General features: G+C 43.6%; 1 protein-coding gene across 1 annotated transcript in view; it reads right to left on the reverse strand.

The window, feature by feature from the left end:
• Positions 1 to 21820, reverse strand: part of VPS54 (VPS54 subunit of GARP complex) — a 226758-nt gene that overhangs the window by 7724 nt on the left and 197214 nt on the right. Inside the window, exons 19-21 of the mRNA XM_073628190.1 lie at positions 21572 to 21693; positions 9368 to 9448; positions 7433 to 7540 (exon numbers count right to left, since the gene is read on the reverse strand). Coding sequence (XP_073484291.1) covers positions 7433 to 7540; positions 9368 to 9448; positions 21572 to 21693 — 311 coding nt within the window. The remainder of the gene's footprint in view (positions 1 to 7432; positions 7541 to 9367; positions 9449 to 21571; positions 21694 to 21820) is intronic.

A 21820-nucleotide genomic window follows, 5' to 3' on the forward strand; every position in this document is an offset into this window, starting at 1 on the left:
GAGGCTTGGATGGGTACACTTGGAAATTTCAACTCTAAAGGCTGCAGCCTTGGGATTAGTTACCCCCCCAAGATATTAGTTTATAGAATATTAGCGAATTATCACACAGAGGGGTGATCTGGTGTCCTCACACCCCATAAGGCTGAAAAACATAGTTCCTGGTCACAAACAGTTGTGCTCATAAGTTTACATACCCTGCAAAAATGTATGATTTCTTGGCCATTTTTCAGAGAATATGAATGATAACACAAAAACATTTCTTTCACTCATGGTTAGTGTATGGCTGAAGCCATTTATTATCAATCAACTGTGTTTACTCTTTTTAAATCAAAATGGCAACAGAAACTACCCAAATGACCCTGATCAAAAGTTTACATACCCCAGTTCTTAATACTGTGTATTGCCCCCTTTAACATCAATGACAGCTTGAAGTCTTTTGTGGTATTTGTGGATGAGGCTCTTTATCTTCTCAGCTGATAAAGCTACCCATTCCTCTTGGCAAAAAGCCTCAAGTTCCTGTAAATTCTTGGGCTGTCTTGCATGAACTGCACGTTTGAGATCTCCCCAGAGTGGCTCAATAATACTGAGGTCAGGAGACTGAGATGGCCACTCCAGAACCTTCACTTTATTCTGCTGTAGCCAATGACAGGTCGACTTGGCCTTGTGTTTCAAAGTTCTTGCTGGAACACAAGGAATTGTAACACTTCCAGACTTTGAAGTAAATAGCCCTGGTGACCTTCTTCCTACTTTCTAGAAGGGTGTTGATAAGTTTTTCTGATAGCCCCCTTTTCCTTAGAATTTCTTCCTCAGAAACCATGCGGTTAGATTGAGGTACGCTGGATCTGGATGGAGAATCTATCCCTGACCCAGAAGGTCCTCCCTGATTGGTAATCTCCTGGGAGGCTTTGCTGAGAGATTCAATAGGGTTGAGAACCAGGGTCTCTTTGGCCAATAGGGAGCAATTAGGATCAGATCTGTGGACTCTGTTCTGAACTTTGCCAACACTCTTGGTATTAGCTGAAACGGGGGGAAAGCGTAAGACAGGGGGAAGTCCCATTTGTGAGCTAATGCGTCCACCCCAAGCGCTTGATCCTGTCTCTGGAGAGAGAAGAAGCCGGCTGATGTTTTTGCATTTATTTGGTTTGCAAAGTAGTCTACCTGAGGAAGGTCCCAACTCTCGGTGATCATCTAGAATAACTCTTGGTTTAACGACCATTCGGCCTCCCTAACTTCCCTTCTGCTGAGAAGGTATGCTAGGGTGTTTTCCGTCCCTTTCAGATGGACTGCGGTCAGCGAGGCCAAATTGTCCTCCGCCCAACCCAGTATTTGATGAGCTAGTTCCATCAGGGTCTTGCTCTTTGTGCCCCCCTGCTTTGTTAAGTATAATACTGCCGTCATGTTGTCTGACAACACCTGGACATGCTGTTCTTTTAGGACCTGCTGGAAGAATAGAAGGCTTAGATGGACAGCCTTTAACTCCCTCCAATTTGAGGACCTTCTTGCCTCAGGCTTGGACCAAACTCCCTGTGTTGTCTGCTCTTCAAGGTGAGCTCCCCTCCCCCATGCGATCGCATCTGTCCTTACTCTCCGTGTTACTGAAAAAGTACAGTGGTGTCCTTTTGAGATGTTCCTTTGGTCTCTCCACCACCAAAGTGACCTTTTTGCCCTTGTTCCTATTTTGAACTTCTTTTCCAGAGTTTCCTGGTGTGTCCAATTCAGCAGAATGTCTGCCTGCAGACGTCAAGCATGTAGCCTGACCCACTGCACTGAAGGGATTGCTGCGGTTAACAGACCTAAAACTGACATGGCCCCCCTTACTGAAACCTCCATGTTGTTTTGAAGTGTTCTTAGAGGCAACTGCATTTTTACTACCTTCTCCTGTTGGAGGAAGATTCTTTGTTCTACTGAATCTCTTTCGTATCCTAGAAACCTCAATCATTGAGATTGTATCAGATTTGATTTCTGGAGATTCAGAAGCCAACCTAGGCTGTTTAGATGTCCCTGGGTTACTTGCCGATTGACTACTACCTGGGCCTTTTGTTTCTGCGAACAAAACTAAATCGTTCCGAGATAAGGCAGTATGGAGATCCCCTTCAGTCTCAGGGACTCCAGAGCCTCTGCCATCACTTTCGTGAACACTCTGGGAGAGGAGGTAAGGCCGAAGGGCAAACATCAGATCTCCTGTAAAAAGAATTCCGCACAACTATACTTTGAAGCAGAGTCCCCTGACCAGGTCTTAATCCAAAGAGCCCTCCTGGCTGAATTAACTAGGGCTGAAGATCTGGCCAACATCCTGATGGATTCCGCCGAGGTGTCTGCCATGTATTTGACTGCTGTTAAAAGGGTAGGGAAGGACTCTAGCAAATCTTTCCTAGAGGTGCCTGCTACCACATGGCCTTTAAGTTGTTCCAGCCAGCATTCCATGTTTCTGGCTACTACTGTAGCGGCCATCGCCGGCTTTAGGTTAGATAAGGATGAGTCCCAGGGCTCTAGAAAAAAAACTGTCCTTTTTCTGGATCCTTCCATTCCTTCTTAATTGTATCAGTCAAAACTTTATGGACAGGTAAAGCTCTGTTTTGTCTCCTCTAGCCCCCGATACATTTTGTCATGTAATGACAGCTGGGCTTTCTCTTCTTGAATTTCCAAAGTGGTATAGACCGCTTTTAATAAGTCACCCACCTCTGCTATCCTTAGTTTATATCTAGACGTTCTCGTCTCCTCTACCCCTTCATCTTCCTCATAGTCAATTGTTGAGGGGGTAATACTCTCTTTCTCTTCCTCTGACTCACTTTTAATTAGTCTTGAAGTGGTAAGAGGTAGACTGGACTGGGAGCTCTGTTCCTGGCTGGAACTCTGTCCCTGTGTCTTCATAAGGGAACGCACTGTCCCTAGGGTCTCTGCTAATTCCTTTCATGGGCCAAACCGCTTTGCAGATCCTACATCGCTGGTTTAGTAAGGGAAGAGTCCACACAGGAGTGTAAGGAGCTCTTTTCTGCAGAGGACACTGAGGAAAAGAGCTCCTTACACTCCTGTGTGGACCCTTCCCTTACTAAACCAGCGATGTAGGATCTGCAAAGCGGTTTGACCCATGAGTCCCTTAATGGGTTTTTGCATGAAGGGCATTTTCTTAGTGCAGTTCTCTCCGTTTTGGTGGGAAAAGACCCCCCTACCTCTATTAGGACGAGATACTACTACAACAGTGAGACAAGAAACACAGTGCCAAAGGCAACTTCTCACATGCCCCAGAGTCTCCCTCCATGCTGAACTGCTAACGGAATGTGTCATCCTAGCAGACAGCTGCAGGCTCCAATCATCACACCAAACAAACAACCACCCAGTGAAGAAAGGAAAGAGGTGCCTCTGCACCTCTCCTACCTGGGCCTAGCCGGGAACCTGGGCGCCTGCATCCGCCATCGCTGCAGACGACTCTGACTCCACCATCACGAGCGTCACAGCAGCCGCCTGTGTGCACTTTAAATGAAGCTCCTGGCGTCCATCGCTCAGGAGCAGAAGGAAGTCCCGGCCAGATGACATGTCCCTTTCTCCTGCGTTCCAGCAGCTGAAACCACATGCTGCTACGCCCTTGCGGAAATCTCCGCTCCTCGGAAATGACGTCACCCACCATCCGGGACTCGGCGCCGGCATGCCAAGACCTGGCACGGACGCTCCATCTGAGCACACTGAGGCCACCCGGGGCAGACGACCACCAGCGGACCCTTACTCCTGTGAGCCGGCGAAGGAACAGGCACCAGAGCAACCCCCCCTTGTGCGGGAGGGAGCTGGGCTGGTCTGATGACAGAAAAAAGAAAGGTACCATCAAAACCCCCTCCTTGGAGAGAGCGCAGCCCCTCTGGTTCCCCAGCAGTGCTTCCATCATGGCGGAGGAAACACTAAAACTGGTGGCATGGTGGAAGCAGCTGATTTTCAAGGGGCGTTGTCAGGCAGTGTTTCCTGTTAAGAGGTGGAGCTACGCTCTCTCCAAGGTGCTGTCCTGAAAAGCGAAGGGAGAAAAAATGTTTAAAAAACAGAATGCTTTAATGCTGGCTATTTATATGGCTAGTTGGAACTGACAGACTTGGAAACTGCATGTGAGGGGTTTAGCAAACAGATAAAATACCCAATAATATAGGTGTGATGTTCTTCAATATTAAAGAGTAACTTCACTTTTGTTGAGAATTAAACAATGCCCTCTGGGTGATCAATGTACATTGCAGGGATTTTAACAAACTTTATTGCAGATTACTACCTTTTGTTATTCTGAAGAAATAGAGGTTTGTGTCGCTGTGTCCATGTGTAAAGTAAATCTAATGGGAGTGATTTTATAATCAAACAGCTGTTGTACTTGCAGGGCTCTAATGAGGAAAGTGGCAAGGTCTGCACCCCCCTATAGACGTGATTTCCCTTAGGGAGTATCTCTGAAATGATATTTTTGTTGCAGGGTTCCCCAAAATCTTATTTGTATCTTAGTGCAGACGTCTAGGAAAATGAGTGATCAGATCACACCAGCAGGAATTTACTTTTCTGGAGGTGTTCCATACACCATCTGTGTAAAGAACGCCTCCTGGTAGCCAAATTGCATTACATTTTATCGAAGATTACAGCGATACAGATTGCAAATGGAGGGTAATTTTTGGTACATTCAATTACAATATGCGTTGTGTAGAAGTTTTTTTTTTTTTTGCTTTTCTTTTCCCTACAAAAGTGGAGTTACCCTTTAAAGAACCTTAAAGGTAGAATGGTAGAATGGAAGAGATCCAGCCCAGCTGTGTTAATTCAAAGACAGAAGGCTGATGGAGCACATAGACTCCATCAGCTCCTAGACTCCTACTAGGATACTAATTTAGTTGAGGAAAACATGCTACCTTGCCCTTCTGTAGAATAAAAAAAAGCATTAAAACACTCAACCGATATGAAACGTCCCTACCAAAACCATTGTATGGTATCCTTTATTTCTTATTTCGAAAAATTGTACAAAATGTAAAACATCTTACAATATGTAATAATTTCTACTACCCTTCACTGAAGTTGTAAAATAAAGTACACTTTACATGCAAAAACTAATAAACAAAGCGAACAAGAAAAACATGCATTATAGGAGTAGTTCTGTTTGTTCATCCTGCACTCCTGTGACCCGTTTTCAGTTGAAGCCCGCTGTCGGCTGAAGTCACAAAGCCAGGCCAGGCTGGGGAAAAATCGTGACCATATAATCGTGATCCACCCAGGAGCCTGGACCGGCACCTGGTTCAGTCTCTCAGTGAGCTGCTGAAAGCCTGAGCCAGCTGCTCCCGCCCCGTCCACAGCCCAGTGCTCCAGTGAGCACTGGGGGCAGAGCAGAGAGCCGGTGACTTGATTGCAGCAGTGTTTGATCACTCAGTTCTCAGTCCAAGAGCTGGAGGGGGACAGATGCAGCATTGTACCGATGCTGCATTCACCTAGGTAAATATGATTTCTACAAAAAAAAAAAAAAAAGCTAAAACTCAAAACCAAAAATGTAATATACTGAAGCTTACCAATCATTACATGTGGTGGCTGCATTCATTTTCTTGAAGGCTCTTTCCCCCTCTTTCCCACTTCCCTTCCCTACCCGCCCCATAAAAATATGACGTCCGCAGATGGGATCTCCCATCACCTATACCTTTCACACCAAGCACTCCAATGTGCCTGGCTATGTTTCTAATATTCACACTTTTTCCCATTTTCACTTGTCTTCTAGGGATTTTGACATCCCATTTCACCTATATGCAGTCTTGTACATACTCTTCCCTGGCCTCATTATCTGCCTTACCATCGCCACAGGTTGGTTTATACATGCATTCATGCATTCCATTATATACTCCATGATAATTTTGCTAATTTAGCAATGTTTGTTCATACACCTATTATACTATAGTTAACACCTGAATGGATTATCTAGGGACGGAGTCCACTGGAGCCCTTGTGGGGTTATAAATGGGAGAGCACACATGACTGGGATTTTTCATTTCACTCTTTCACATCACATGGGACAGCTCATTCTGCTGCTGCAAGCCATTGATCCTACACAGGCAGACCTCTTTATCCTCCACCTTGAGCACTTCTCTGTGCTTGGTCATGTTTTCTGTTTTTTAATATTTACATTCTTTCAGGTTTCTTTTTCTTTTCAGGGATTGCCTTTACTGACATCCCTTTTCACATATCTGAAGTATTACACACATTTTTCCTTGGCCTTATCCGTCTTACCATCACAACAGGTTGGTTTATACATGCATTCATGCATTCTATCATATACTATTTTACTATTTTGCTAATTTAGCAATGTTTGATTATATACATATCACATTACATTTTAGCTGACACCTGAACGGATGTTTTAGGATCTCCAAGGTCACTCATTTCTACCCATGTCATGTCCGCCTTCCCATTGTTCCTTGGTCTGGGTTTTTTGGTTGGCACCGCTTCCTCAGCTCCCTTTCCCAATCATATATTGCTGCCATCCTCGATGAACATAGCCACAGGCACCTAGGCTTTGCCGATTGGAGAGTATGGGGTCTTTTTTCTGTGAGGCCCCTCTTACCATTTGTCCATCATTTTTTTCATGTGTTACTTTTTGATTAATTTCCAGATATATCCCACATGCATTTACCCCTGAAGAGCGAGCCACATCTCGTGAAACGCGTCGGGTGTTATAGATGTCATGTATACTCATGTACTTTAAATGCAATGCAATCTTTAACTATGTGCAATATTGTATCGGCTTTGCCTTTGTATGTTCATTTCTTATGTGTGACTATTCCTGTAATAAATACTTTACTGTATTTACATTTGTCAATTTTATCAGCCAATTGTGCACACCTCATTCAAAGTTCCAAGGGCGACATCCATGTTTCTATTGTAATATTAGGGACGGAGATGTGTTACTGGTGACACCAGAATTTTCTTTATAAAGTTTGGACAGAGCTCGGAGTTGACTAGTATAACATCAACTCCTAAGCCTCGTTCAGCAGATACTGTGACCCATTCTCCATCATTTGCTTATGTCACTGGCACTGGAGGGATCTGGAGCTCAATTTTTTTCTGGAATAATAAATAAATTAGCACTGTTTATGGTATTTACTATTTTAAAGGATACGTTCACCTTTTGTAACATGTTTCAATTGCATCGGCCTCCACACCCCCCTGCCGATCGTGGGTGCAATGCTTTACAGGCTCCAAGTAAAAAAAAAATTTAAGTGCACATTTTTTTACCTGGAAAAAGATGTGCATTTATCTATTTTTTTTTAAAAGATGATTTTATCCTTTAAGTATGTGGAATTGTTAGAATGAGGAGATGGTATTTTAGTACAGTACAGCTCTTCTATAATGCTGGGGCCTGCAGCAAGGAGATGGACAAAGCATATAACATTTTACAGAACATAGCAATATAACAAAAAAATAATCTACAGGTAAGATGTACCTGTGTTTGTTCCTCAGGCAGCAGGTCATAAATTGCCTCATGCATTTTAGCCACTTGCTTGCAGATATTTCTAAAGCACATGGAGGGAACGGGGGCTTTTACCTCATACTGTAAACATAAGATTTATAACTGCATTAGACACATTATAAATATCCTATTTATTAAGGCTCTTAAATTAAAGGGATTATTTAATTGTCAACAGTTGCACCAGTGTAAGCCATAAAAAAGCTGCTGGTACTTCCATATTACCATGTAAAATATCAATATAGTAGATATAAGAGCAATTCTATTGTCACATTCTCACTCCCCAGTCCATGCTATCCAACTGCCTTAAATTCAAAAATGCTGGAAGAGGACCTTATATTTTTACCCTTGGGGGTATCACTTACCTTCTGTGCTGAAGGGGCTTACACATGCGAGTAATACCTGCCAGTCAGCAGGTCAATCTAATTGTAGACCTTTCACTTTCAGTAGAGATCATATGATCAGGGCCTCCGTGTTTTAGTATTTAGGGAAGCAGGCAAGTCAGCATGGGGCAGGGTATATTACAGATGAGGTTGACCAATCCCTTTGTCCAACCAGGAAAGGTATAAAAGGATCAGTTCACCTTTCATAACATGCTACAACTATATTCAGGGTGTAACATGTTATGAACGGACTGTCCCCCACACCGCCCTGATCCCCAACGTGACAGGTAGCGGGGTTCTTCTCCCTCCCCGCTAGCTGTCACAATTTTTACAAAATGTGGTCGAGCAGGGCTTTGCCCACGTCACTGATTGACAGGGCTCTGTGCATGGAAAAACTACAAGGTCCAGCAGCCTTTGCGGCAGTTGGCCTGTAGTTTTCAATGAACTATCACGACACTTTGGAGCACCGTGGTAGTTCATTCATGCTTCCTGTCAGATTGTATATGCTTACCCATACGGGATGTATGGGTAAGAAGATACACTGGCAGATCTGCTGGAGACCTGCATAACAGGCTCAAAAAAAAAAAAAAAATTAAAAAGAAATTAAATGCACATTTTTTTACCTGCAAAAAAAATGTGCATTTATTTATTTTTATATTTGCAAAAACTGAACTTATCCCTCTTCTCTAGCAGAAAAGACTCACCTTTTCTTAATCCTGCATCATCCCACTAGAACTGGAGAAAGCTCCAAAATGATTTGTTCCAGCTCAGGGCTATGGCCTTTCCTAGCACCATGTGAATATACTGGGCCAATCATGAGACACTTACCCAACCACATGTGACAGGGCTAAGCAAATCACATTCTCACCCATACCCAAAGTGCTGGGTATATCACTTTTCTTTCAGCTGGAGAATGGAGTGGGGGCCAAGAAAGGTTAGTATAAGCTACTGGGGAAGGGAGTAGATTTAAATGACCTTTTTACCTTGCCCTGCATGAGATGAAGGAAAGGGTTACTTTAAGCTGGAAGTAGACATGCGGTCCTATTACATGTGTCTTATTACCTATTCAAAAAGCAAAAAATACCCACCATTTACACTGAGGCCTTTCTGACAAAAGTTTAAAGCATGCAAAGTGACAAAATGATTCTACTAGCAATTTGCTTCCAATTGCAATGTGTTCTGTAATTGCTTATCCAAACAAGATCAGCTTTCAAGACCATTCCTTGGATTATATACGCATGTAGCTATAAATTTGAATTTAAAAATATGTTTCAAAAGATAGATAGTTCAATTCAAATTGCAATCAATTCGCTTACCTGTATATGCCAAATTTGCAAGAAAATAGCTAGTTTCAATACAATAACTGTTCACTTCATCAAAGAGACAAGCATAAAAACCTGTGATGCATTTATCATCTACAGTGAAAATGGACTGACACTATAGTCAGAAGCGATCACTGATCCAGATCCATATTCACTGGCTGAATATTGCTCTTATTAGTAGTATGTTATATAAAAATTTTAGGTACCTTTGACATGAGTTTGTCAAATAAGCCATCCATTATAGACACCAATTTGGCAGAAATTTCTGCTATGTGGTCATTGTAGTCCTGTTGGCAGAAAAAGGAAAGAATTTATTTCTGTAGTATCAACATATTTTACAGTGCTAGAACCCTTTAGTTCACTCCCAGGCTTGCATCCTAAGGTTGCCATCACAAATACAACTGAATACAAATACAATTGAAAATGTGGTGGAAAGTAGGGAAAGGAGTGTCAAGTCCGCGGCAACCAGCAAACCGGGGTGAGGTCCTTGACTGGGGTCAGGGGGAATGAGGGGGAGCTTTCTTTGAGTAAATAAGATTGCCTGTGAAACATTTACCATAGCCCACACTACCTCTGGCCACCGCTAAGGGGAGTTTCCAATCCAATCTAGCTGGCTGACCACACACAGGCAGATACAGAGGCCCTTTTTTCTACTCGCCCTAGATTCACCACTGTATATTCTCTAGCATTCAGGTACGATACTATTTACTGAGCCGACTATGACCCTTGGACTGACATTTTTGACTTAGATAATCTTTAATTGAATACCATATTTTTTATTATCCTTTTCAGACATCCACTTGGGTCTGTGCCTTCCTGACACAGTACCCTCTTGGACGGGCTCCGTGATTTGGTGTCTCTTTTTTGGGGGTGGATCAGTGTGGGCAGAGTGGGGTCAGCCACACACACCCAGGCTCCAGTTTTTGGATCCGTGGGTGGTTTTGACATATCCGCCACCGTGATTTGGGCAATGGGTGCTCCAACACTGTCATGTTTGGGTAGGCTGTTTCTCTTGTTTTGGTTTCACAGACTTCATGTTCTCTATGCAATGCTATGACAATATTATGCGGTAGAAAATGTTGTATTTATTTATATTTTTTCTAATCTTGTATTTAACCATACAGTAAGAGCTTGTCCCACGAGTCGCCCTTGACGAAGGGACGGTCAGTTTCAGTCCCGAAACGCGTAGGCCTTCGTGGAAGACATTACAAGCATCTTTATCCAATGCACATCAGTACAGCTGTGTTTCAGCTTTTTATTGTGTTCACTGTGTTATGTTTATTAACTATGCTAATGTTTTGTATACATATATAAATTTTTTCTATGGAATAAAATTGTTTTTACATTACGCTGTTGCCGTTAAAGTCCCACAACCTTATTTGGGGGTATTTTTTTCACAGGCAGATACAAATCTTGCAATCTGGTGCACTCTAAAGGTTGGGGAGCAGCGTAGCAATTAGCACACACTTCTAGGATTTGTCAAGGTAGAATCCCTGTGTTAATCACTCTTCCAACTTTCCACACACACCCCTGACAACAAACGGTAGCTTGCCACCACCTAGGAGTTTGTCCGCTGACTGGTCTGCTAGGCAGCCATACACACAAAGATCTTGGTCTGGCAGACCTTCTAGTTTAAACTGCTTGCAATCTGCCAACACACAGTACAACTGCATACAGATAGGAAATTAACTTAGACTGAGCACAAAGACACTATGATGCAGCAATCTCCCCAGGGAGTCCTAGCCACTTATTAATTTTAAAATGTAATATTACAAAAGTGGGCAATACATAAAAATATATATGACAGGAGCATGTCAGAAACATCTGCAATTCACCAGTTGGACCAGCTCCGCGTGAATCACACCATGCGCCTCAATTTACTGAGTTATGGATCTGGGCTGGCTATATATGCAGCAGAATCTATATTGGCCTGAATTGATGAAGAAATTTGATTTTTTACATTTTTTTTAATTGGATATGTTTTATAGCAGAAAGTAAAAAATTGTTTTGTTTCTTTTCCCACAATTGTCGGTCGTTCTTGGTTTATAGCACAAAAAATAAAAACTGCAGAGGTGATCAAATACCACCAAAAGAAAGCTCTATTTTTGGGGAAAAGAAAGGACATACATTTTATTTGGGTACAGTGTCGCAGGACAGTGCAATTGTCAGTTAAAGTAACGCAGTGCAGTATTGCTTAAAATGGCCTGGTCATGAAGGGGGGTAAACCTTCCGGAGCTGACATGGTTAAGGCTTCAGGAAGGTGACAACACTATATCTGCAAAGATGAGGGGGGGGGGGGATTTTATTGGCACCTAGGTGGCACTTCTGGTCTAGAGGCCCTCCCTGTCCCTTTTAGATTCTAATTGAGGAACATAGGTCTATGATTGATTACTGATTAAGGGAATACAGCATCTTTAATTGCACTGAACACTACAGCTACAATCATTCTACTTCTACAGATCACGTAACATTTCAGCTATTGGCAGAACTACCCTATTTTTTCATCTAAGTTACAAAGAGGAAAAAGAGGATTTTTTATAACAGCTTACCTGTAAAATCCTTTTCTTGGAGTACATCACAGGACACAGAGCCTCAGTATTCACTGATGGGTTATATAGGCACCACTAGGTGATGGACACTGGCACACCCTAGACAGGAAGTTTAGTCCTCTATATAACCCCTCCCCTAACTAGGAGTACCTCAGTTTTATAGCAAAGCAATACGTGTGTAATACATATCCCCAAAAAAGAGGGGCAGGAGCTCTGTGTCCTGTGATGTACTCCAAGAAAAGGATTTTACAGGTAAGCTGTTAAAAAAAAATCCTATTTTCTTTATCGTACATCACAGGACACAGAGCCTCAGTATTCACTGATGGGATGTCCCAGAACAATGCCACCTGAGGGGAGGGGACACAAACAAAAGCAGGGAGCAATCAGACCTGAGGACCCTGTACCGCGGCCTGCAGCACACTGTGCCTGAAGGCGATATCCTCATGCCTTTTCACATCCACCTGATAGAATGTGGTGAATGTATGGACTGAAGACCAAGTTGCAGCCTTACAGATCTGAGCCATGGAGGCCTGGGGATGCACTGCCCATGAAGCACTAGCAGCCCTGGTGGAGTGCGCTTTGATTTGAAAAGGTGGAACTTTTCCCTTTAAACCATAAGCTTGAAAAATTACCTGCCGAATCCATTTAGCAATGGTGGATTTCGACGCTGCCTATCCTATCTTAGGACCTTCAGGCAACACGAACAAAACGTCCGTTTTGCGAACCTGAGTGGTCGCTTCCAAATAGACTTTGACCGCTCTCGCTACATCCAGAGAATGTAGTGACTTTTCTTCCTAAAAACAGGGATCTGGAAAGAATGAAGGCAGAACAATATCCTAGTTTAGGTGAAAATTTGAAACCACCTTTGGAAGAAAACTAGGATGAGGACGCAATACTACTCTATCCATATAAACAAATAAAAATGGCTCTTTACAAGAAAGAGCCGTCAATTCTGATACCCTTTTAGCAGAAGAAATGGCAACCAGAAAAATGAGTTTCCTTGTCAAAAGGACCAAAGGAATATGTCGTATCGGCTCAAAAGGCTGTTTCTGTAATGCCGACAGAACTAAATTCAAGTCCCAGGAGTTCAGGGGTGCTCTAATCGGTGGATTAAGCCACGTTACCCCCTGTATAAAGCTTCGGACCAAAGAATGTGAAGCAAGCGAACGTTGAAACAATACTGACAAGGCCGAGACCTGGCCCTTGATAGTACTCAAGGCCAGCTTCATCTCTAACCCCATTTGCAGAAAAGCAAGGATTCTCCCTATGACATTTCTGGGATGCCAACCCCTGGATTCACACCAGGAGACATATGCCTTCCAGATTCTATAATAAATGACTCTGGAAGCTGGCTTCCTTGCATTAATCAAGGTAGAAATTACTGGGCCTGAAAGCCCACGACTCTTCAGAATGTGGGTTTCAATAGCCAAACCGTTAAATTTAGCGTTTGTAAGGTAGGATGGAACACTGGTCCCTGCGATAGCAGGTCTGGACGTGGTGGTAGGGTCCATGGGGACCTTACCGCCATCTTCACTATTATGCATACCAAGATCTTCTGGGCCACGCTGGGGCCACTAGAAGCACTGACTTCTTTTCCTGCTTGATCCTGCGAAGAAGTCATGGTAGCAGCAGAATAGGAGGGAATGCCTAAATCAGGGAGAACTGATGCCATGGAGTCACCAACACATCCGTCCCACATGCAAGTGCATCCCTTGTTCTTGACACAAAGTTGTCGATCTTGTTGTTGAACCTGGACGCAAACAGATCTACATGTCGGGGTGAAGAGACCATTCCCCTGAGAACAACTGCTGGCGACTTAAGTAGTCCGCCTGCCAGTTCTCTACTCCTGGAATGAAGATTGCCGATATGCACAGCACATGCTTTTCTGCCCAGATTAGGATCTGGTTTACCTCTTTCTGGGCTGCATGACTCCTGGTGATTGGTGATTGATATAAGCCACTGCTGTGGCATTGTCGGATTGGACCCTGACAGGACAACTCTGCAACCTGAATGTCCAGGTTTTTAGGGCCAGGTACGCTGCACGAATCTCCAGAACATTGATGGGTAAGGTCTTCTCGATCCCTGACCATTTCCCTTGGACAGTTGCCTCTTCCAGAACGGCTCCCCAACCCGAAAGGCTGGCATCTGTTGTTACCACCTTCCAGGTGACTGGTAGAAAGGATTTCCCTTTCCGCAGATTCTCTGGTACCAACTACCAAATGAGGCTCCGGCGCACTATTGGAGACAAGCACATTGGAAAATCTAGTGCCTGGACCTTCTTGCTTCAGGCAGATAGGATACTGTTTTGCAACAGTCTTAAATGAAACTGAACATAGGGAACCGCTTCGAAAGAAGCCACCATCTTTCCCAATAATCTCATACAAAGCCGAATAAAAGGACTCTTCTTTGCCCTGACTAGCTGAACCAGCTCCTTTATAGCACTGATTTTTGCCGGGGGTAAAAATACCCTTTTTTGGGTTGTATCTATGATTAGACCCAAGTACTCTAGTCTTCTTACTGGTTTTAAAGAAGACTTCTCTAGGTTGGGAACAAAACCTGGGTATTCCAGGTAGTTGACTGTGGTGACCAAGCCTTGGTCTAAACGGGCTACCGACCGATCTATGAAGAGCAGGTCGTCTAGGTACGCTATAACCGTTATACCGTGGGGCCCTTAATCTGGCCAGAGGAGGAGCCAGGACCTTTGTGGACACCGGAGGTGCAGTAGCTAGACCGAAAGGCAAAGCTACAAACTGGAAATGACGTTTTTCCACTTCGAAAAGCAGATATTTCTGATGAGCGGGGAAAATAGGTACATGCAGGTAAGAATCTTTGATGTTATCTGATGCCAGAAGTTCTCCTCCTTGTAGGATGGAGACTACTTATCAGATTGATTCCATGCGAAAAGATCAAATCTTTAGGAACCGATTTAGATCCTTGAGATCCAGGATGGGTCTAACATCCCCATTCGGCTTTTGCACCATGAAAAGGTTTGAATAAAAGCCCAACCCCTGCTCTTGCATGGGAACTGCCACGATTACTTTTTGCGACAGAAGTCGATCCAATGCTTGGAAGAGAGACTTCTTTTTCTCTGGGTCTTTGGGGACATTTGATCTGAGGAAAGGAGGAGATGGGAATTCTCGGAACTCTAGTTTGTAACCTAGAGTTATTGTGGAGATCATCCATCTGTGCTAAAAATCCTCCTGCCAGACCCTTGAGAACTGCAGCAGTCTTCCCCCCACTCGAACGAGCGGGGCGCCCCTTAATAAAGAGGCTTTAGCGTTCTGTCTTGTAGATTTCCTCCCCCAGGATTTCTTTTGTCCTTGGGGTTGACTCTGAGTTTTACCTCCTGAACCTGACGGTGGAGGCCGTCGCGACTGCCTGGAGGCTGATGCCCTAGGCACTGGAGAAAGAGTCCTTTTAAATGAAGGATGTTTACTCCGTTTCTTTACTGGCAAAAGGGTTCTTTTCCCACTAGATATCTTTTGTATATATTTGTCCAAGTCATCCCCAAACAGCCTTTCCCCGCGAAAAGGGAACCCCGCCAGGAGCTTTTTCATAGAGTTTCGGCTGACCAATTTTTCAGCCACAAGACTCTACACATATGCAACAGCCCAAGCGTAAAACGAGAGGTCTGAAGGATAGAATCTCTGATTGCATCAACCGCAAAACACAAGGCTGCTGGCAGCTCGGCTAATTCTTGAGCCTGCTGTTCAGGGAAACCTTGAGCACCTGTTTCAAGTGATCTCTTAAGGATTGGCATACCCCAATTGCCGCCACTGCAGGTTGAGCTACTGAACCTGCCAAGGCAAAAACGTTTTTCAACAGGAATTCCATCTTTTTATCAGTTGGATCCCTAAGCATTTGAGCGTTGTCAACCGGACAAGTCAAATTTTTGTTTACAGAGGAGATAGCGACGTCAATTGACGGAATAACATAAAAGGAGGGGGTTTGGGACTTTATATGAAACAAGACACTTGGGTAGATTAAATCAATCAATATAGTAAAAAATATTATTTTATTTTAATGGCAGCATGGAAGGAGACAGTACAGTGGATAGCATTAATGGTATAACAATATATGATAAGCACGATAAAAAGGCATGATAGAATCATAACACAATAAAATTCATGGTACAGTAGCATAGTTGCATATATTTGATAATGAACCATCAGTACACTCCAACGTAACTATACACTAGTATTAGTAGTAGTAGTAGTCTGGCATAGCATCCAAAGGTAAAAAGCTTGACGCGTTTCGTGGATCGTTTCCACTCATCAGGAGCAGCTATACATATGGGGTACCTATGATAGACAATGAATTAATAATCAATGGTAATTGATTATAATAGGAAGAGAGGGAACATGTATCAATGGTCCTACCAACTCTTACCTATAGTTTACATGAAGGTAAATAATAATGTTGAAGGTATATAGCAGAAGGCATATGGAGGTGAGAAATCATCCCCCCCGGGAGCTGAGGTAACGCACAAGACCGGTGGCAGGCCAGGTGGAAAGATAGATTTTATTCCTCTTTCAAATTGACGGAATAACCCACATCTTTGTGAACTTTTCCTCCATAGGATAAAGAGTTGAAAACTTTTTAGGAGGGAAAAATGTTTATCTGGGTGATCCCACTCAGAATCAATAAGCTTTTCCAGCAGGAAATGAACAAGAAAAGCATGTGCAGCTTTAGGAGGCTTAAGTGAACTCAAACTAGATGTGGGTTTTTCAATCGGCTCAGTTATGGGTAACTTAAATGTGGAGCGGACCCTTTCAGAAAGAGATTGCACCAGCCTGTGAAGCCGAAGAGGGACCTTCCCCACTAGATTCCCCGGAAGAGGAGTCATCCTCATCCCTATCTCCAGAGGAGGAATCATCTCCCCTTTCCCAGAGTTCCTCTGTTTGAGGGTCCTGGGTAGAAGGGGATCTAATGAGCTATCTTCCCCCTAGTGAAGATGTAATCACGGCCATCAATCTTTCCTCTAATCCATTTATGGTTGAGGAAAAAACCTCCTGAGTAATGTATACAGGGGCTGAGATGCCAGCAGCAGATGTAGCCCCTGACCCCGGCGGCTCATCCTGACCAGCCTCCCTAGGTCCTTCAGGGGGAGATGGTGCTGCAGAGGGGGGGGTCCTCAGAGCCTGAGGGAGATCCCCTTGAGCCCCTATTTCTCGGGGTACCTGTACCTCTTCTGCCCATAGTGCCAAGCACAAATGCCGAGGTACAACCAGAAATGCACGTACTGCTAAGCAAATAGTCCAGCAACTACCGCTGCTATAAAGGCCCAGTCTGGTGCTAAGTAAATGCTGCCTGGGGATGCCTGTGTCAGCCACACTCACATGCCCTCCATCCGCTCTGTGTCCCTCCTTGAGCTGTGCACCTGCAAAAGAGTGCATCTTATAGCCGCGTTTAGCCCTCGTTGTGGGCGTCAACCCATGCCAGACGCAGCGCTAACGCTCCACCCCTTTTTCTAAGCACCCATACTGCCCCTCCCCTTGTTCTCTTTTAAACAAGCCCTGCTTTCCCGTGCGAGCCGAGGGTTCCGATCCTGATCGGATCGCCATGGAGGGGAGGCTGGGGTGTAGGAGAGCAGAGGGTAGGTGGATGAAAAACCACCGTAATGGCGGCGGCGGGAGGCGGTGCGGGTAGCGCTGACTGCCCTATGGCCCTTTAGTTTAACCACCTCAATACTGGGCACTTTCACCCCCTTCCTGCCCAAGCCATTTTTTAGCTTTCAGCGCTGTCGCAATCTGAATCACAATTGCGCAGTCATGCAATGCTGTAACCAAATGAAATTTTTATCATTTTTTTCTGCATAAATAGAGCTTTCTTTTGGTGGTATTTGATCACCTCTGTGGTTTTTATTTCTTGCGCTATAAACAAAAGAAGAGGGACAAGTTTGAAAAAACACAATATTTTTTACTTTTTGCTATAATAAATATTCAATTTTTTTTTTAAACAAATTTTTTCCTCAGTTTGGGCTGATATCTATTCTTCTGCATATTTTTGGTAAAAAAAAATTCGCAATAAGCGTATATTGATTGATTTGCGCAAAAGTTATAGCGTCTACAAAATAGGGGATAGATTTATAACTTTTTTATTATTTATTTTTTTTTACTAGTAACGGCGGCGAGCTGCGATTTTTATCGTGACTGCGATATTGCAGCGGACATATCGGACACTTTTGACACATTTTTAGGATCATTCACATTTATACATCGATCCGTGCTATAAAAATGCATTGATTACTGTATAAATGTGACTGGCAGGGAAGGGGTTAACACTAGGGGGTGATCGAGGGGTTAAATGTGTGCCCTAAGGAGTGATTCTAACTGTGGGGGGAGGGGACTGAATGGGGGAGGTGACCGATCGGTGCCCCTATGTACAAAGGACACACCATCGGTCTCCTCTCCTCTGAAAACACACAGATCCACGGTCCTGCTCAGTCACTGGGCTATTGCGGGTGCCCGTCGGACATTGCGGCCGTCGGGCACGCGCATAGGGACCCCAGAGATGCGGCCGGTGCACTCGCGCACCCCTAGTGACCCGGGAAGCAATCGCCTCATATGACGGCAGCCCAGAACGAGAGCTGCCTCGTCCCGCCGTCATATGATAGTGGGTGGGCAACTAGTGGTTAAAGAGAGCTGTGGGGAGACATTCTTTGGGAGAAAAAACCCCCATCCCACATCCTACCTGGGCATGGGCTCGGAGGAGCGTGCAGCATGATCACAGAGATGAAAATGACAGGCATGGAAAGGTACGTGTTCTTGACAGCCCCCCGGTGGCGACTTTAGGCATAGCCACATTACTTAAAGGAGAAAAAACCATAAGAAACTAGAAAAATTCCTTAGGAATCTCCCTTACCTTATCCAGCTGCAGGGTTCTGTGGTAACAGACCCAATCTTCACCTCCTACGGTGGGCTCCATTTGAAAAAACCTTCAGGGACTAGGGCCTCCTAAAAAAAAGGGGGATTCTAGCTCTGGGCCTGTAAAGCACCCCGCCAGGGATATGGCTGAAAAAAACAAAATACTGGATACCGGGGTCCAGCTTTCTAAAAAGAAAAACATTACAGGAAGAACCTTGTTTCTTCGGACACGAGGCCCGGGTACCATTCGGTTCGGCCTAGAAAAGCACTTCGAATGGATCCGGTTGCGTGGCTTGCCCCAGAAGGATATTCCAGCGGAGCTCAGCACAGCACGTCTTTACTCGTGACCAACACCTAAGACACTGGCGAAAAAACTGAGGTACTCCCAGTTAGGGGAGGGGTTATATAGGGGGCTAAACTTCCTGTCTAGGGTGTACCAGTGACCATCACCTAGTGGTGCCTATATAACCCATCAGTGAATACTGAGACTCTGTGTCCTGTGATGTACGATAGTAAGTAAAGTTATTTTACACTCAGTGGCCTCTTCTTTGATACACCCAGTACTGGCAAGACCCCTTTAGACTTCAGAACAGCTTGACTTTGTCAAAATGCTGGGAATGGTCTTTAGGGATTTTAAATGATAAAGAATCTATTGCACCTTACAGCTTCTACAAAGTTGTCAGCCTCAAACCTTCCATCTATCTTACAGAAATATGGGGATTATGTAAGTTACTAAAGTACACTATCATGTTCAAGATAAATGCTTTGTAATATGACGAATTAACCTGCTAGAAACTGCCACTGGAAAACAAACAGACTGGCCACAAAGGGAGCACATAGTCAGCAACAATATTGGGGAAATGTGTGAAATTTTAGTTGTACAGGTTCCCTGAAAAATTCACGTGACCAGTAACGCAACGCGTCGAGTGGAGCCAGTGACATCAGTTTCGGTGACTCCGTTACTCGGAAGTGATGTGAGGAGGCGACCTATCGAGCCTGATATGTTGATATGTGATGTTTAATTTGTTTTATTGTAAGCAGAAATCTTTAGTATTAAATAAATATGATTTTTTTAGCAATATTGCACTATGAATTTCTCTTTATGTCCTGAGTAAAACGCAAAACGGGAGCATAAGATTGAGATAACCCCCGCAGAGGGACCAGTGGAGATAACTGTGGACCTAGTCACATGGATCGCACTGCATGGAAATGATCAGAAGCTGAGGACCAATACCTTATACCTAAAAGCGCAGTTTGACCTTATAATCACTCCCTGAGGTGAGCGGCCATTTCACCTGAAGGTGGCTGGTGCAGGCTATATATTCATTTTTAAAAGAGTTTATTTTGTGTTTTGGGGCACACCTATCTTGCACTGGCTGGTTTCTTTTGAATGGAGCACCGGCATGGATAAAGTGGACATTCATGATTGTTTGGCACTCTTTTGAACACATTTTCTGACCTTTGAAAATAGTTTTCAGTGCACTTCTTATTGGACACTTTCGTTTAACTTTTTGTTGTGTAAATATTTTATTGATACAGGTTTATATCTCTACATGTTCTTTATGTAATATTATGCAAGGGGTTTTGAACAAGCGCATTAATTATACAATTACCATACATTTGAAAATAAAAGCCCTCAGCAGGGAATTCATGTAAAGAATCAAAAGAGAAGGGAAGAAGGTGGGAGAAATCCCAAGAGAGGGGAGAGAGAGGGAAGGGAAAGACATCAACAAAAGGAATAAGGAAAGCAAAACAGCCAACCCCTATCGCTAGAAAAACCAGCGATGGGAACATTCACAAATGAGCATCATAGCAATTTCCTGGTCAACCATTACCACAGTAAACAGCGGCAGAGTAAACATTCTGAAAAAAGGGTGCACAAATTTATAGGGGTTGATTTACTAAAGGCAAATAAACTGTGCGCTGTGCAAAGTATGGTTGAACTCTGCAAGTGCAGTTGCTCTAGGGCTTAGTAAGTGAGGTAAAGCTTCACTTTGCAAAGTGTACCCAATCACATGCAAGGAAAATAAAAAACGGCATTTTTGCTTGCACATGATTGGAAGATGGAAGTCAGTAGAGCTTCTGCTCATTTACTAAGCACAGTCTATTCACCTTTAGTAAATCAACCCCATAGTACCAGTTGTTTGTACAAGTCAGAGGACATGCAATCTATCCATAAAGCCCAAATAGCAAACAACTTGGTATAGTTGCCAGTAGATTGGTGTCTCCATTCGTCAGCCTCCATTATAACTTGCACCTTCAGTAGCCATTCCTACAATGTAGGGACCACTGAAGACTTCCAGTGTATCAGAATAAGACATTTGCCCGCCTTAAAGAGGTGAGGCAACAATGAGTGCTTTTGAAAGACCTTATGGACATATGTGTCGATCCTACCATCTCTTAAAGCAGAAACAAAACAGGCAATGGGGGGAGATTTACAAAAACTGGTGCACACAGAATCTGGTACAGCTGCGCATAGTAACCAATCAACTTCTAACTTCAGCTTGTCTTAAGCTTTGACAATAAAACCTAAAAGCCAATTGGTTACTATGCACAGCTGCACCAGATTCCGTGTTTTTTTACTATTTGAGTTGTTTTGTTACTACTATGCCTTTTGTTGCCTCATTTTCCTATATGACAGGAATGGAACCAGACGCCTTATAATTTGGTAGCCCATTCTCCCCAAGATTCAATCACTTTGCACTTTACTGTTGCAAAGAGTACTTATTTTAGCAGTTGTAGATATACAGTCAGCCTGAAGCAGTATATTCAGTTTTTGTGCGATCCTCTTGCCCATGTTGACATGCTTTATGTAAAGTTGCATAATGTACTGCACAATTACAATGCAGGTAGTTAACTGAGGAGGAACCAAATTTAAGTGTGCTAATCACTGCAAATTAGTTAACTGGCAAATATAAATTGGTTTAATAGCAAAAACTTACTTGCTGATGCTGTAAATTAAAAATAGTGTTTGGAGATGCAATAATTTGATTACCTTAGTGATGTGGTCAAACTGTCGAAGTAAGCTGTACTGCTTAGGCTGCAGCCGGGCTTCGAAATGAGCTCTAATTATAGGAATATAGTGTACTATGAGCTGGAGGCAGCGGGATGACAGAGCTGGAAGACAAAATCTCATTATCTACGCTGTAATAGTTGTGTAGTTATATATGTTTTTATTCTGTGCATACAGGAAAATACTCCACTGTTTAACAGCAGCTGAGATGCAGGATTACACACCATGTCA

This window comes from Aquarana catesbeiana, linkage group LG04 (genome assembly GCF_042186555.1).
Source record: "Aquarana catesbeiana isolate 2022-GZ linkage group LG04, ASM4218655v1, whole genome shotgun sequence".
Lineage (NCBI taxonomy): Eukaryota > Metazoa > Chordata > Amphibia > Anura > Ranidae > Aquarana > Aquarana catesbeiana.